At 49.1% G+C, this 17,861-nt stretch overlaps 1 protein-coding gene across 2 annotated transcripts in view; it reads right to left on the bottom strand.

The window, feature by feature from the left end:
- The window catches only part of SLC7A1 (solute carrier family 7 member 1), a 77,026-nt gene that overhangs the window by 9,054 nt on the left and 50,111 nt on the right, over positions 1 to 17,861 (bottom strand). For both annotated transcript variants that reach the window (XM_086714415.1, XM_086714423.1), the window contains exons 3-8: positions 13,823 to 14,206; positions 10,167 to 10,325; positions 7,934 to 8,108; positions 2,028 to 2,149; positions 1,122 to 1,344; positions 211 to 350 (exon numbers count right to left, since the gene is read on the bottom strand). In XM_086714415.1, coding sequence (XP_086570541.1) covers positions 211 to 350; positions 1,122 to 1,344; positions 2,028 to 2,149; positions 7,934 to 8,108; positions 10,167 to 10,325; positions 13,823 to 14,192 — 1,189 coding nt within the window. In that variant the 5' untranslated portion in view covers positions 14,193 to 14,206. The remainder of the gene's footprint in view (positions 1 to 210; positions 351 to 1,121; positions 1,345 to 2,027; positions 2,150 to 7,933; positions 8,109 to 10,166; positions 10,326 to 13,822; positions 14,207 to 17,861) is intronic.

Genomic DNA, 17,861 nt, shown 5'->3' with positions numbered 1-17,861 from the left:
AATAATTCAACTTTTTGAGAATTCCATCACATCCTCTGTACAACCGGCCTCCCCCTTAAGTCAAAAGGGCAGTCATCTGGCAGTAATCCAGGTTCCAACGGTGAAAACCAAACATGAAAAGGGCCAGTTCCAACTTCTCACAGACCAATGCAACTCAAGATATTTCCCTGAGGACTCAACAGTTAAAATACTGGCATGTGGAATTCTTACCAGCAATGGCACCTGAGGTCAACGTGGCGATTATTGGTGTTTTGGTCCTATCGTTGATTTTGGCCAAAAATTTAAACAGCAGTCCATCTTCAGCCATGGCATAGATAACTCGAGGCATGGGGAACATGGAACCTAAAAGACTAGACGGGAGGAAGAGGCAAAGCGCACCTGTGACACCAACTCATCGGGAAAAAAGGCACCATAACGTGACCACTATGTGGTTTGCCATGATGCACACCACCGAGACGGAGCCCTGAACTCCTCGCCAAGAGCTGCCACCCTCCAAGCTAGGTGAAGTCCACGGCTACAAGACAAATTTCAATACATCAACCCCGGAAAAAGCACTTACTGTGGCTGTGAGTCAGTGAATGGCAAATGTCTAACATAAACGAGGGTAGGGTCTAGTCATAATTTTTATGAAAGGGAAATTCTGTATTCATTCCCACGATAACTCTAGCTCAAACAGAAAATAAAAGGACTGCTGCGTTCACGAGGATCTCTCTGTGGTTAATCAATGTTTACCAAATATTCCCTATATATACAGGCTAATAGGAATTCCAGGGGCAAAATGTTTCTTATTAAAAGGCAATTCCCTTTCTCAAGGGAGCCTTTCCTCTATGGCCAAATTACGGTGTTCAAAGAGGTGGCCTGGTCCAGGGGCCAGAGCTAGGGACAGAAAGCCAGACTTGCTGAGCAGATGATGTTAGAAAGTGGGCCCCCAACTCTCCAGAATGAAAGATCAATAACAGTTCGTGGTTTGGTTGATAACAACAAGGGGAGAAACCACATCATCAAGGTTGGGGTGCTGGTTCGACTTCAAGGGAAAAGAGTGACGTGAACAGCACCCCCCGTGCGTCGGGCCTCACACGGCCCGCTACAGCTTACCTTCCCAAGAGCTTCAGAGGCCTCACCTGGTAGAGAGAGCACAGAGGGAGCCGACAGCCACCGCATACTTGGCACCTTCCCAGCCCACGTGCTTGAAGGCATCGGGCAGGGGGCTGTCCTTGTCCAGGCAGAAGTACGGCATCATGAGTGTGAGGGCGGCAGACACCCCGAAGTAAGCAATAAAGCAAATCAGGAGGGAAGCGACAATCCCCACGGGGATGGCCTTCTGAGGGTTCTTGACTTCTTCACCTGGAAGCAGCAAGGAGTCAGGCCCAGGAGGGCGAGCCAGCGAGGGGCATCCCCATGAACCCAGAAGGCGCCTGAAGACTTTCAGTGTCCAGAGAGCCCGTGCCCCCCACGAACGACTACCCCGCAGTGCTCGGCCCAGTGGGAAACACGGTCTTTCGGGCCTCTGGGACCCACGGGGGGGGGGGGGGGGCTCTCCCAACACAGACCAGAAGACCCAGACGCCCAGGGATGGCGTTCTAGGCCTTTACTCCGTGGTTCAGCCAAGGAAAAGACTTGTTTTCTTTGGCAGAGAAAATTCAGGAGGCCTGATAGAGCCCAGCCTATTCAATCACAAGAAGAACAATATTTTTAATGGCCTCATTTCTCCCGGATGATGCACAGATATGAAATCAGGCTGCAGCTACGGCTGTCATGATCCCATTCTGACGGCTGAACGGTTAGTCACGTTCATGATGCAGACTTTCCTGTCAGGCGCTGCCGCTTGGGGAAGTGATAAGGGGGGGGGGGGGGAGATTAGCAGGAAGCTACAAATCTACACGTTACTCATGTGTGAAGGAGCTGCAGCCGGCACATGCCCGCAGGAAGGAAAACAGCAACCCGTGGGTAAAGTCAGTCCAGCCCATCTGACGAGAAAGGAGGACCCTCCGCCCGGGCTCCGGACGGCGGGCGGGCGGGCGGCGTACCTGTGGTGGCAATGCAGTCAAAGCCCACGAAGGCGTAGAAGCAGGTTGCTGCCCCGGACAGGACGCCAGAGAATCCGAAGGGCATGAATCCACCATCACCAGGTTTCCCTACTTTCGTGTCACTGGAAGAAAAGAGCCAAAGACCATGAACACCCACTTCACGGTCCTGAAGAGAAGCCATTCCGGTCACCCCACCTGCCGCTGGGCAGGGGCGCTCCAGACCCTTAGTGAATGATTCCCGAGACAGCTGTCACCCCACCGGTCACCCGGTGGGCCACGGGCCTCTGCTTTGTGAAGCCCAGCCACAGGCGCAGTCGCTAAGCCCTTTCCACAAGCACCTTCTAAATGTCAGCTTCGGGGAGGGGGTAGGGACTACGAGATGGGGGTGCCCAACGGGAAAGTGGGAAGAAACCAGTATGTGAGGCCTCTCCCCCAGGACACTCAAACGAACAACATACACTTTAGAACACAGAGCTGCCAAGTGGGTGCAGGGCCCCCCACCCCAGGAACCAAATGTGTAAAGTTTCCCATATTTACCAGCAACTCAGGTCTCAAAAGCAGCAGAGATACTGAGGTTTAAAAAAAAAAAAAAGAACTGTGTTATTAGTCGACGAAAGCGCCTCCTAAGCCCCCACACGCACGTGGTAAGCAGGGATGCCTACGTGGGTGCGGACCACCGCCTACATGGCTCGGGCACATGGGTGGGGCTCGGGACATATCTGCCAAGGTAACAAATACCCAGTCCAACACATGTTGTAAGTCCTTTAAGATTCAGAAAATAGTTCCAAGGAAGTGAAACGTGAGTCTCTAAATAGTGTGTCCAGGCCCAGAACAGCCGCACGGAGCCCGGGGCTGGCCATCACTCAAATCATTCTGGATGGCTCCTCCAGGCCCTGCCTGTCACCAAGTGATTCTAAGCCTCATACGCCCCGGTCCTCTGCCACCGCCTGAAAATCAGCAGAACTCCCAGCCCCCTTCATCAGCCATACGTTTAGCTGGCTGCCAGGCTGCAGGCTTTCTGTCACATGGTCACCTAATACAGAGTCCCAGAGGACAACTGTCCAGCTCTGCAGAGCAAGCTGCCCCAGACCACGTGACTTCCAAACATAAGAAGAGGAGCCATATAGAATATTCCAGTCCTACAGATGTTACAGTTGGGTTAGCAAATTGTTGGCCAAATTTGCTTTCAGAGGGATTTATCAACTAATAAAACAGACAGCCACTTTGGACCCAATATTTCCTAATAAAGACTGAGCCTGGTACGGATTCCTAGAGGGTTCCTGGTAACAGAACCTGCCACTGAGCCACTGGAAGTCAGAGCGTGAAGCCAGTCCTCAATCTGGCACCTACTACCGTTCAGTAAGTAGCAACGTGAGGGAAACCCCAAGAAACACACAAGTGATAGACGCAGGAAAAATTGTTGCTGCCAGACTCAAAGGGAAGTTGTCAGTTTAAGCTAGGACTAAAATAAACCCACGACCGAAGTACAAGAACGGCAGCCCAGGACAAGTCAGTCAGCAAGCCACAGGACGCACCCACTGCATCCACACATCACAAAGAACATAGAATGCCTTGGTGGGCTGACGCCTATTATAAAAAATTTTAGGCCAAAGCCCAGAACAAAACCGCTGACAGCCAAACCCCTCAGGAGAGAGGGATGAGAAGATAAACGAGGGACACTCGCCGTCGAGAGGGCTTCTGGGGGGCTCCTGGAAGATTCTTTCGACTTCCGAACATGGCTAGAACCTCAGGTCTTCGTCAAGACCCAGCTTCCCCGTAACTGCCAGGACAGACAGATAGGCGTGGAAGGCCTCCAGATGCCTACCCGCCTCCGCGGAGCCCTCTAACATCAAGGGCTATGGAACAGCCGCGAATAAGAAGAAATGAGCGCCAGGCTGACGGGTTTGCTTTAACAACCGTAAGGCAGAGGCACCCACAAAGGTTTTAAGAATTCCATGTGAAGGGAAGAGGAAAGTGCAGGACATTACAAACATCAAACCCTGGAAAGGGGCCTCGCAGAAGAGGGATAGGGCCAGAACGTGCCTTTGTCACGCGAACAGGTGAAGCGGTGACCACCGAGCGCGGAGCTGGGGATGCCTAGCCGAGCACAAGAATGGCATCCTCCCTCCTCAGGACCGCAGCAGGGCAGGACTCCAATGGACGGGGAGCGACACAGAAAGTCTGTCCCTGCATAAACTCCCGGGGCCACCAGCAAGAGTAACCAGGTTGCCACCGACTGTGTGTCCCCTCCAGCCGGGGCCCTTCTCGACTCACTGGCCACACGGGTGCTCGGACACCACGTATCGACAACAAAGGACAAGGTCCTCGCGTACGAAAAGCCCTGCGGGATATGCTAGCAAGGGAAGCACGCGAGGTGCAGAATGTACCTCCCTTTATGTGAAAAGAGAGGGGAATATACATATAAATTACGTAGATGAGTTACAAAATAAATGTAAATGTATACTTACAATTGCTTGTATTTATACCAATAAAACCTAGAAGCTTACACAAAAAATAGTAAAAATGATCACCTATGGCGGGGGGACAGTGAGGTAGATGAAGGAATGGGACAGAATTTCTCAGTGTAAACCTTTTTATAACATCACGACATACGAACCACGTGAAACATTATCTACTCAAAAAATTAAGTTCAACGTTTAAGAACAGTGTGGGGATCCCGCTCTCAGTGGCAGCGTATCGCTGGGAAACCACCACCGAGCCCATTCTACTTTGCCTCAAACCAAAACATTTTGCAAAGGCTCTTTATATAGATCAATAATTAGCCCGTGATCTGCAGGCGGTGGTCGTGCCCGCTCGGCATCTGGCAACTTACACACGAAGAAATGGGGAGGCAGGATCGTGCCACCACGTGGCGAACGTCGCCTGGCGACAGAGCAGGCTGAAGCCAGATCTCAGATCGGTGTCCCCTCCCCTGCAGCCGGGGTGACCGGCTCCTGTGCATCCCACTCAACTGGTTACCCAGACGTTAGCAAATAACTGGCAGAGGAAGGAAGGAAGAAACATCCCTGAGCCTGGGGTGAGGACTTGAGAGGGAGCCTCCATGGTGGTGAGGGGGGTCCTCCCCGTGTGGCCTCTTCCCACGACATCAGTGGAAAACATCCTTCACCAAGACTCAACCGCTGTCGCTTCCACCCACCAACCCTGACATAAACTGCTGGTTGTCCCCAGAAGCCACATCCCCTTCTTCTCCACAGTCCTAAAACTGAATTATTCTAGCTAGACATGGGAACACCAGGAACAAAGACAACATGCTTCTCAGATTCTCCAGCTACAAGGTGTAGCCACTTGATATAAGCAGGCCTGGTGTATACAAGTCCTGAGAAACATCAGGCAAGTGAGGTGGAGAGCGAGGCTGCTCTTCTACTTTTCCCATTTTCTTCCTGCTGGTGGGAGCCATCTTGGACCCTGGGGTGATCTTGGGAATGTGGGCCGTGGACAAAGCCATCAGATGGAAGAACCACCAAAGCAATATGCTGGACTGCCTGCAGATGTTCACTTAAGAGAACTACGCCTTTATCTTGTGGAAGCCAATGTTATTTTGGGGTTTTCATCCCAACTGAAGACAGACTATCCAACCAAACCTTCTCAGTAGGTTTCTATGCAGTGCTGTATCTTTACACTTACTACATCTGTTATCCATCTACCGGACTGTGGAGAAGAAAGCCAGAGGGAGCACGTGGCGAAGGCAGTAGGGAACCAGCCAGACTGTCGGATGACATTCCTATTTCAGACCAAGAGACAGACTCCAGGTTCACGGGGGCCTTTACAGCCAGTCACGGAGAGAGCATCATAAAATCACAACCCGATGTGGTCAGAACTGCCACCAAAGCCACGCAGGCTGAAGCTCCGCCATGCTTAGTGGTTTGGTCGGGAAAAGCCCTATTGTTTCAGAGAGACAAGCAATTTCATGCAAGGCTACATGGCCATGGTCAGAAGTACAAATCTATGGCTGGTTGGCGGGTGGGGGGGGGGGGGAGCGGAGAAGCAGTTTAGAGGTTTTAATAAAATGAAAGAGCAAGCTACACCCGAGACCCGCAGCACTCTACTGCAGAGGCAGTGTTCCCGAGGCTGGGGCCAGCACAGTTCATCACCACCAGGACACAAAGTGTGTGAGGACAACCAATGCTAATAAATACCATCAGCTGGCGCAAACCATCTCTTCGTAAACACAATAAAATTACATCTCGATCGACAACCAGGAAATAGGACCTGCCATCTATATTTAATTCCTGATCTGTAAATAGCAACCAGAAAGATAGTCCCCCACGTCTCAGAAATCTACTGTTACTTCCAAGCGTATTTGGAACTGGCTTCACTCCAGGCTGAGTTAATGAGCACCAATAAATGTGGCATAAATGCGGCTCAGGAATGCTACATTAGAAATCCTCATTTCTCAGGGGTGCCCGGCTGGCTGAGTCAGTACAGCATGTGACTCCGGATCTTGGGGTCATGAGTTCAAGCCCCACACTGGGCAGAGAGCGCACTTAAAAAACAATTAAAAATCCTCATATCTCTGTAATCGATTTGAACCATTAACCACATAGTATTTCATGCATTCAATTCAATAGTTTCCTGTAGTGAACTAGTCACACATCAATGCCTGTCCAGTGACCGGACCACTGGAAGATATGACCCGGCCCTAACCGGAGACCAAGTTCCCCATGACCGCTCGGATCCCCAGCATGGGACCTCATTTCTCTGCCTCCCTTGCAGCTAGATGTGGCCACCTACTGGATTCCCACCAGTGGAATGTTGGTAGACGGGACACGTATCTTCCGGATCTGCCCTTGAGAGCCCTGGGCATGCTCTCTTTCACCCCCTTCCTCCTCTGGGACAGCTGGAGCTTGCCTGTGCCCACAGCCCAGGTCTGACCGTGCAGAAGAGGACAACATCCTAGGGCATGACGGAACAATCAGGTCGACGACCAGGGTTCCCGAAAGCCTGTGTGCAGACAGGATGGCCAGTCAACCTGGTGTGCTCATGTCAGGATCTGAGACATCCTTTTAAAACCACTGCATTTCAAGAGGGTCTCCTTATCAGAGCAGTTTAACCTTTGGTCATAATTAAAGTAGAATCACAGACAAAACCTCACTCCCCCCTTGTCCATCCTAGAACCCTAAGATTTACCTGAAAAATCTGACAAAAAAAAGATCAAAAAGAGAACATTCTAATTGGCTGGCTTTTCTTTCCTAGGTAACCTGAGCTTGCTGACGAGGCTTCACTGAGGGCCCTGAAAGAGCACAGGTCCGAGAGCAGGCCTGTCACCTGCCTCCCATCCCGGGCATCTTGAGTCAGAGACTATAAGGGAGATGGGGCCACTGGCTTTTCAGGGCTGGTGTACCCCACGTCGAGGGTGGGAGAAAGAGACCATTATAATCACATTTCAACACTTTAGTCATTCTGAAAACCTCTGATAAAAGCCTGTGATAAAAGTTTCACATATTTCTTGCCTCTGCATTATTAATAGGAAGACATTTCAGGGTCAAGTGACATCACCATGGTTTTGCAGAGAAAATCTTCTCTGAATGTAAAACTTAGAGGCTGGTCATGAAACAGAATGTGAGGAAAAACAGATAACTTACGGAGTCTGACAAAGATCCCCAACTATGTGTAATTTTAGAATTAGCATGAAATTTGTTTTCCTGAATAGCCTCATCATACAATGTTCTGTCGAGTTCAGAGAAATGAAACCTAACACAAACGTCAAACAAATAAAACACTCTCAGCTATTTTACTGCAAAAAAAAAAAAAAAATTAATTCAAATTCAAATTATATTTGTTGAAAAGGCATATACTGTTCTAGCCGATTACATGCCCCCAATGCATGTGTGTATTGTGAAGTACGAATCAGTTGTCACATGCTGAGAGGAAGACGAACAACTCACTTGTTCAGGCAGAGATGATGGGATGTGTTCTTGAAATCTTCCTCCGTGAGCTGCCAGTTTTTAATCGATCCTTTCACGAATCCTGACACCATTATGAAGCCCAAGACCAGAACGTTGATACAAGTGAATATTTTGTTGACCATGGCTGACTCCTTCACACCGAGAGTTAAAAGTCCTGAAAAACCACACAAACAAGAACATTTTGCCTGAGGGTGTTAACTTTGGGCCAGGCTAGTCCTTCCTGGGACAGGAACAAGGATCGGACGAGAAGGTGACTTAGAAGAAGAATCCAAGTGGCACCAAACCTCCCAAGATTTCTGTGAGCCTCTGGGAATGGGGCTGAGTCAGTAATCTTTCTAGAGGTAGGTATCAAAATAACCAAAGTCCATGGGTGGTTCATAAAGCTGTCGAAGTTGGCCTTCCAGGTCAACTCCCCTCTGGAGTTGAGGATGTCACCCAGGGGGCACGTGCCCAAAGGACTGCAGAGATGGTGAGCACCACGGCCAACCACCCTGGAGAGCAAGCCCCCCACCCAGGGAAGAAGAGAAGGCCTCTCCCGGCACCCTCTCCCCCTCACTAATGTACTTTCCTGGGACTCCCCTCAGTGGGGCAGGAATTTTTTTTTCTCCAAGGAGGAGACACTTTGCTCAGTTTCTTGGTAGAATGAAGGGAGTTCTTCAGATGAGAAAATTATCCAGACTCACTTTGGAATGTTAGCAATGACAACTCTTGATGATTAGGGAACCACGGATCATGTGGTTCATCATCAGACTCAGTGCATGTAAAACAATGTCTAAGCTAGACTAATTATAGCTCATAAACGCACATCAAAAAAAAAAAAAGGTAAGTGGTAACAATACACAGGAACCATATGACAACACTGTCTCTGAGGCTTACAGGCCACAGGATCACCTTGAGGTGAACGTGCCATTTGGGGACTTCTGTGGTTAAACTCCTGGCTAGCTAAGAAAAGCCTGGAAAGGCGTCCAGGTGACAGGTGACCACCACTTATGACTTGAGACTGTTGCCCTGCCATGTACGCCTTTTACACTTAAAATATAAAATGCATTTCACAATAGATTGAATTCTGAAGTGAAGGCAATAGGAGGGAAGTGAGCAATTAATCACAGCGAATACCTCATCGTGTTCTGCCCTGTTTTCTCTTTGGCGTCCCTCCCTCTCATGTTTATGAAAATCTCACTAGTGCGAACTTGATTTCTGATACGTGTCTCTGCCAGCTGGACCAGAATACTGCTGAGACTGGCCTGTGCAGGATGATTTCAATTACATGGTACGTAAAATAAGGCATGTTGTTTTTAAAACCCACCCAGGGGGCGCCTGGGTGGCTCGGTCGGTTAAGCGTCCGGCTTTGGCTCAGGTCGTGATCTCACGGTCCGTGAGTTCGAGCCCCGCGTCGGGCTCTGTGCTGACCGCTCGGAGCCTGGAGCCTGTTTCCGATTCTGTGTCTCCCTCTCTCTGACCCTGCCCCGTTCATGCTCTGTCTCTCTCTGTCTCAAAAATAAATAAACATTAAAAAAAAAATGAATAAAAAAAATAATAAAACCCATCCAAGATTTTCTAACCTCAAAGGGGAATTTATCTGCATTTAGTCTAATGCTTACACCGTAAATGCCACAGAGAACAAAACTCCCATCCTCAAGACTGAGACACAGACATCACTAAGAACAAGCTGCCATCCGCTGAGTTCAAGCAATATTGGGAATTTTAAAATTCTGGACCCACAATTCTGTCAGGAGACTTACCTATTTAAAGGGCGTTTTGACAGCTGTTAGGTGTAAGACCATCTAAGACTTCTCCAACACCCAAGGCACACGGTGGTGCTCCAGACCGACCTCACCCCCTACATCTTCCAGGCTGAAGAATGCCACTTTCCTTTCCAAATGCTCATCCACCGAATCAATGGAATTTGCACTCCTGGGTCACTTGTACAAAAAGCTTGCGGCCCTCACAAAATCCTACTCCACAAACCACTACACAAACACCCGAGACTCCCCTTTAATTAAATGACATGTGGCCTTGACAGCTATTAAAGTACCTTGTGTGTACCAGAAGCCATTAAGACAAAAAAGATGTCTGTATTCGTTATAGAAAGAAAAATAGAAAATGAGGGAAAAGGAGAAATAAAAAGGGAAGAAACAGACCTAATGGGAGCCTGTCTTACCCCTCAGGCCCCTCACTGCAACCTGACGTGTGTGTGACTGTGGAGCTTTACCTGTTAAGATAAGAATTATGATCACAGCGAATATGTCTGGGTTTTCGGCCAGCACGCCGGGGGCATTCAGAGCCATGTGCATCCGTGAGAACTCCCCGATGGGTTTGCCAATCAGCTCGTCAAACGTCGCACTCCAGGCCCTCGCCACGCTTGAAGTACCTGCCACGAAACACAGGTACCAGAGGAAACTGAAGAAGAACGATTAACAGTATTTGTCATCGAGCTCAGCTCCACCTCCGCGCGGGGGGGTCACAGATGACGTGCTGGAACTTGGCGGTGGCAGCCGGACCCCGGTCTGTGCTAGCTCGGAAATGAGACTCGATTAGTGTCTGCAGTGAAGTGAGAAGAAAGGGCAGGCTTCAGGGGCCTGGAAAGAAACACAACTTCCCATCACAACCCAATGTGAGCACGTATACTGTGTCCCAAAACTATGACTGACTAACGTTTTACAAAACAGCGTTATGACCCTTATCGCCTGAGACATGCTCTGATAGTATGTATTCAACTCTACATACTTTATTTTGTTACTGAAAGAAATACTGGTGGCAAACCATAGCATCGATTTTGAGATCCACTCACGGGGTGCGGTCGGCAGCCGGGGACACCTGGCTCAGGAAGCTCCTTTTCCAAGACCCTGGGACAACAGAGCTGATGGTCCCCATCCACAGGTGAACGCTGTTCTCCCCGCAGGAGGGGGCCGACGAGACCTACCCAGGCTGACCCTCACGCTCAGTGACAAAGTCACCGGCTCACCCCAGAGCGGGCGTCAACCCGCCTCTGCCACTTGTGTGCCCAGACTGGACTCGCACCGCCTGACTCGGGGGCCACGGGTCCCCAGGTGTCTGACCACAGACAACGCCAGCTCCACGCCCCCGCCATGAAGAACACAATCAGATGCGGCCTCACAAATGCCGACGACTGTTGACTGCGCTCTCCTCCTATCAACCTGAGTAAAGTCACTGCTTTTCCAGGAAATGTCACTAAAATTCCAGCACTCACATAGAGCATTTTCCTTTGTTTCCAAAGGGGGCCTTATTGGTGACTGTGGTCTGGATCATCCAGAGGATTTGGCCAAAGGGAACTACAGAGATGCGATGTTGTTATTTGCTATCTTGCCAAGTATTTTTCCATCGACTCAAAAATTTAACCATGTTTCTTCATCCTCAGCATCTAGTCTATTATGACTTCTGTCCATCAAGGCCACAGCCCCAGTGAAGAAAACTGGTCTCCCCACCACCTCCCCGACAGAGGCCAGCTCTCTGCTGATCAGACTCTGAAGCCTGCTATGCAGGGTGAGGGGATGCCCAGCCTTCCTTCCTGGCCTACCCCACTCCCTATCTCTGAAACGTGGCTAAAAAAAAAAAAAGAGAAAGACACACACACACACACACACACACACACACACACACACACACACACATATTTGCTAGGAAAAACTGCCCTTCCCTAAAAGCTAAAGCTGAGAATCACCCACAAGGACGCATGCATGAGTCAGTCCCCTACAAGCAAACAGCACTCTGGCAAATAATCTTTCATTTGTCAGTGTGGAAGCCGTGGACAATTCATGCCTGTGGTTTTGCTTTAGGACCAGGTAAATCCTCTGGGAGCATAACAGCCCATTTCAGACAGCTATGTTCCCATACAGAGACTTGAGCTTATACGAGCATTTGCGGTTGTAAGTTTTGCTGTTGTACTGAAGAAAAAAAAAACCCACATTATTAGGAATTTTATTTTTGAACTTAGAAGCGTGAGCTATTGTGGCTGTCATTAGGTACCACAGTCACTGAAAAGAAAGGGAAGGTGCTGCTCAGAGAGCCTGGTGGGAGCCCTCTGCCAGCTGGCCTGGGCAAGTGGCAGTGGGGGCCGAGGCCAGCACCCAGAGGGCAGCACACAGCCCCCTGCAACATTCCCAGTGCGGGGGACACAGGAGCGAGCCAGGACCCACTCACCACATCCTCCTGTGTTTTGATGATATTACAGAAAGCTTGCTGAAATATAAGTGGAATGTTTAGTGGCTATTTATATTTCTACTTTTAGGAACTGGCCATTCATATCCTTTGGTTATTCTTATATTCAGGTGTTTGTCTCTTTTAAGTTGATATGTTCAACTCTGGTTGTATTCAAAATACAAACAACATAAAGAGAAACACCTTCTCACCTACCAAATTGAGAAGACTTTGTATTTTTAGTGTCTTTGTTGGTTTCTTATTTCTAATGCCAGTGCCCAAGTCAGCAAGTACGTGAGGAAAGGGGCCCCTGGCCATCTGGAGGATCACAGATAACACGGGCCTTTAAAATATATAAGCCTAAAGGGCACATGGGTGGCTCAGTTGGTTAAGCACCAGCCTTTGGCTCAGGTCACAATCTTAGGGTTTGTGAGTTCGGGCCCTACATTGGGCTCTCTGAACAGAGCCCTCTTCTGATCCTCTGTCCCCCTCTCTCTCTGCCCCTGCCCCACTTACACTCTCTCTCTCTCAAAACTAAATAAATTAACTTAAAGGAAAAAAAGAACGGCTGACATGCTCAACACCAAAGAAATATACACAGGCCTGGGGCACCTGGGTGGCTCAGTCAGTTGAGTCAGCTGAGGTCATGATCTCATGGTTTCTGGGTTCAAGCCCTGTGTCGGGATCTGCCCTGGTAGCACAGAGCTTGCTTGGAATTCTCTCTCTCCATCTCTCTCTGCCCCTCGCCTCCTTGTGTTCTCTTTCTCAAAATAAATAAACATTTTTTTTAAATATGCAGCCCACTGACCTACACACTCTGCTTCTTAAGACCATTTTAAAAGAAAAAGAAATCATGTCTATGCCCGAAGACATTAAGTGATTAACTGTTTACAACAATAATAACACAACTGGAAACAATCTAAATACCCTACAAAGACATCTAAAAAATTATGCTATATAGAGAAAACTACATAAGGATATACACTCATTTGGAATAATACTGCAGAAAAATCCTTAATATTGTAAGAAATGCTTACTATGCATTGCTTTATCAGCCAAGAGACATACTGGACAAAAAAAAATACATTTCTGTTTACAAAAATATTAACAACAGCAAGATCCCTAAACTCTTATGAACAGAGATGGTCTTATTCCTCCCTTGGGTCCCTAATATCTAGCATAATGTCTGGCACAGGGGATGGACTCAATGAATATTTGTTGAAAGAATGAATGAATAAGAATTTCTCTGGGTTGTTACACTGGGCAATGTCTACCTTCTGCATTGCGCTTTTCTGTATTTCCCAAGTTTTCTCTATCAGTGGTATGTTTATGCTAGTAATTGTAATCAAAAATACTAAAAGGGACTACGCTCTTTTAAGTAACAACAGCTTCCCATTGATTCTACATCTCTTGTGTTAACAGGACTGACCTCCTGGTTGGTCTGGCTTATTGTCACTAACAGTCCGATGCGCCTGATAGTTAAAAACAGGGGCACAGACCAGAAAGAGCAGCGATACCCAAAGGCTGCCCCCTCCTTTCATAAAAGGGGAAGGGAACATGTACAACAACAACAGTCAAGGGAGGATGCTAGACTCTTCGAGAGGAGTTGGACTCAGTCCATTTGGGGAGCAAAGCAGAGTATGGCCCGTCATTTGGAGGTAAAAACAGCAGAGGGGTAAGGGAGTGGGCTCCAGGCCTCCTGGGACGTACCAATGATGTAGGAGAGGATTAAGTTCCAACCAGTGATGAAGGCCCAGAGCTCCCCGACGGTGACGTAGCTGTAGAGGTAGGCCGAGCCTGTCTTGGGGACCCGAGCCCCAAACTCTCCATAGCAGAGGCCAGCCAGCACTGAGGCCAGCGCTGCGATCAGGAAGGAGATGACAATGGCAGGGCCTGCGTCCTCACGGGCCACAGCTCCGGCCAGGACATACACGCCGGCACCCAGCGTGCTGCCCACCCCGAGCGCCACCAGGTCAAAAGTGTTCAGGCAGCGAGAGAGCCGGCTCTCTTCCCGGCTGCAGTCCACAACCTTCCGGCGCAGCATCTGATGGCCAATGCCGAGCAGAACTTTGCACCCCATCGCGCTGATCAAATCTGCGGGAGAAAGAGAATGGAAGCGCTCGTTATTGCCTTTCATTCCACCCGTTAACCTCATCTTATCACAACACAGACGGCCACCATGTCCTTCACTCTCATTTACTGCTAAAATGTTGTAAATCTCAGAATTCCACAGCTGGCTGTCAGAACATCCATCGGCAACTTGGCCCAGTCTCAGGCTTACCCAGCATGGATAGAAATGCCCCGGAGGCCAGTCTACCCAGCTGCCTGGACTTTGAGGTCTCTGAGCTTCCACATTTACTTCAGTTCTCAATTGAGAGCCTTCTATGGACAGAAATTACACGGTATGAGAAACACAAATTAATGGCATTGTTCTTTTCCTCACTAATCACACAATGCACCATGAAAAAGAAGATATTATTCCAAGTGGAATGCTACAGAAAGCAAACCGATCCAAACCCAGAGGCCCTGAATAGCAATGACGATGCCTTTTCAGACCTTTCTGAGATCCCGAGGGCAAGAACCAAGCTGCTTCCACTTTTAAGTTAACACAGTTAGGTACAGAGCAGAAAAAATTGTTGAATTGTTACAAGTTAGGGTTTTTTTGTAACTGTTACCACTCCAAGAAGCCCTTTTCTTCTGGGCCAAAATATTAGCCAAATGTGCTACATGATAAGCTTCTGAGCACAAATCAAGAGAGGGCACGTGTTCACCAATGGCTTATGTCCCCCAACCTATTTCACCCAGAACAAGCCCAGTGTGGGGCCCCAGGATGAGTGCACATCATGGACAGCATCCCAGGCCAGCATTCCAATCCCTCTCCTATAACACACAGGCCAATTCTGCCTGGGCAGCTCATCCCAAGGGGGCGAAGAGGGCCAGCAGGCACTTGGCCAGGATATTAGCGCCCACCCTCAAACACATGGAACGTAACCCCCCAGACTTAAGGGGATTGCCCACATGACTTCCCTCCATAGAAGGCAGTCTGGAAAGGGCAGAAAAGAGTGGAGAAACCTAACCAACACTACCTCGGCCAGGGGGCCATGGTCAACAATGATAAACATTTGATTAGGTGATGTGACGGGAAGGGCACTTGATCTCTCTGATCTTTCTCCCCAAACCCATCACCCCAGTCTAATCATGAGAATAATATCAGAACGATGACAGATACGTTCTATGAAACACCTGACCAGTGTTCCTCGTAACTGTCAGGTCCTTAAGAACAAGGGAAGGTCAAGAAACTGTCACAGACAAGAGGAGCCCTAAGGGAGACATGACAACTAAATGTAATGTGGGATCCTGAAGTAGAAAAGGGGTAAGGGGAAAACTGAGGAAATCTAGATAAAGTACAAGTATCAATATTGGGTCATTAGTTATAACCGATCATCCACATGAAGGTAAGGTGCTAACAACAGAGGACACAAACAGAGGTGTGGAGTATATGGGAACTCTTTTTTCTATACTCACAATTTTTCTATAAATCTAAAACTGTTCTAAACTGAAGAGTTTATTTTTAAAAAACACCACGTGCAGAGAGAAGCTATCATCATGACTTTTAGCTACTGAGGTACAAAAAAAATATCACTGCTTTTTCATCTTTATTATCAATTGGCGTTTATTGACCCAACCTTGCTACAATTAAGTGACCGGAAAACAAAATAACCTAAACAGAAAACGGCAGACCTAGCAAAGTCCACACCTAACCACCTAGAAGACCTGACCTGCTCACCCACACCCTGTGACCTCAGCCTCCGGACACAGTTTGGTCTGGCACCCTCCCGGCCCCAGCCAGGACCCTCTGTGTCGTCACACAGGAACAGGGGTGGGCCTCTCCATACTTCATCTGACCGACCAAGAGTAAAAAAAAAATGTTGATCTCAGGACTCAGGAAGTTTTCAGGTAGGATGAGGAGTAACAGTCACATGTTCTGATCCCCTTGTTCTAAAGATGAAGAAAAATGACTCAGAGAGCCAAGGGTCAAACAGGGTCATGGCGCTGGGAAGGCACAGTGGCCCAAGTGCTCATCTAGGGCTCCAGCATTCCAGGTGGGAAGGAAATGACATCACTGTGCAGTGAGGTGGGGAGGATGTGGGGAGGAAATGAGGAAAGACGACATTATTTGTGGAGCCACAGTGGGGCAGGAAGACCCCAGACACCAGGGTGTGACAGGAGCTGGAAAAGGCACGGGCTGCGAACAAGGGAAGAGCAGGCACAGAGACCAGTGGCTCACCAGTCTCTTTCAGGCCACATGCTGCTTCTGAGGTGCCCCAGGACAGCAGCGAGCGATACCCGGGCAAGACAGGTTTCCCAGACAGTCAAGATGAGGCCCTCAGTGACCTCAGGTCCTGGAGAAGGCCCCAGCTCTGCTGAGAGAGCCCAGGGCGTGATTCCTCCCGACCCACCTTTTCTTTTCCTCCTTACAGGATTTAGCTGGATTTACTCAACTCGGTTTGTAAATCACAACAAAGCTTTTAGGAAACAATTGCTCGGAAAATGAGCTAAAGATGCACCATTTCAACACCACCGCTGGCAGAAAAAGCAGCGCTTGGGGCTGTGCAGAAACCCTGTAAAATAACTTCTCGCCATCATTTTTGGCAGGGCGAGGAGTATGTGAAGTAGACAGGAATCTCAAAGGGAAGCGGAGTGTGAAAGGTCCTGGACTGTTGTGCACTTGCGTGGTTTTCAAGCTGATCGGTAAATGCAACTGACATCTAGAGAGCGCCTCCCTGCTCCCCACCCTCTCCTAGATGTAGTCTGGTTAATAATAAGTAGATTCTCTCCCCCAAACAATAAAAGCCAGTGCGAGGCAAAGACAGTGTACTTAAACAGCATCCTCTTTCTTCGGCCTCGCAAAGCAACCCAGGGGCCCAGAGGGCTATGACGAGCCTGCCTTCCCCTGAAGGACAGACACATCTGTCTCCGTAGTTTATACTCCTTTCTCCGAAGCTTGTTGTCTGGAGCAGAAGGAAAGGCTGCTGGAGCCCAGACGCAAGCCAGGAACACACTCTGCACCTCCTTAGGATGGAAGGCAAGGCGAACGAGAGCCCAGGGATCACCTCAGGCCGAAGTGACCCACCAAGACGTGCGGAGCTGAGCCCGGGGCCCCAGGTGCCTGTGTGTCGCCAGCACCGGGTGGGGGCCCACGCCCGCCAGCCAAACACCCGCTCCAAGAACTCACTTCCTAATGCTGGGAGCTCAGCACCGTCTTCAAAACAAAGGGGGCAGGTTACTGCACACAGAAATTTAGACACAGACATTGGTTTTCAAACATCATGTGGAAAGAGAACTCTGTTGAGAGTACAAAATGTGACCAGACAGACGCAGTTCTTTTCTTTTAAATAGGCACGCAGTGGCTCTTTTCTCTGGGGACAGTCCTCAGCTGTTCCTCGCCCCCAGCAGTCCTGGGGACAGTGGTCTGTGAACCACTGCATGGGGAGCACAGCGTGGACCCTGACAGGACACCAACCTCCCACTATTTTTACCTTGGTTACTTTGCTTTGCTCTTCTTCTTTTTCAGTCTTTATTACTGAAGGACAGTTGACACGCAATGCTCTATCAGGACCTTGGTTATCGCTGGAAGTACTTACTGCTTGGTTATCTGGGGAAAGGGTAGTAAGCTCAGGGAAGACACTGGAATAAAAATGCAGTCAAATGCTGCTGGGGGGCCCAGAGTTGATAGCCCAGGGAAGGA

Source organism: Puma concolor, chromosome A1 (assembly GCF_028749965.1).
Source record: "Puma concolor isolate L17-30 chromosome A1, mPumCon1.1.hap2, whole genome shotgun sequence".
In the NCBI taxonomy this organism is placed as follows: Eukaryota; Metazoa; Chordata; class Mammalia; order Carnivora; family Felidae; genus Puma; species Puma concolor.
This window is presented reverse-complemented; position numbering and strand designations above follow the sequence as displayed.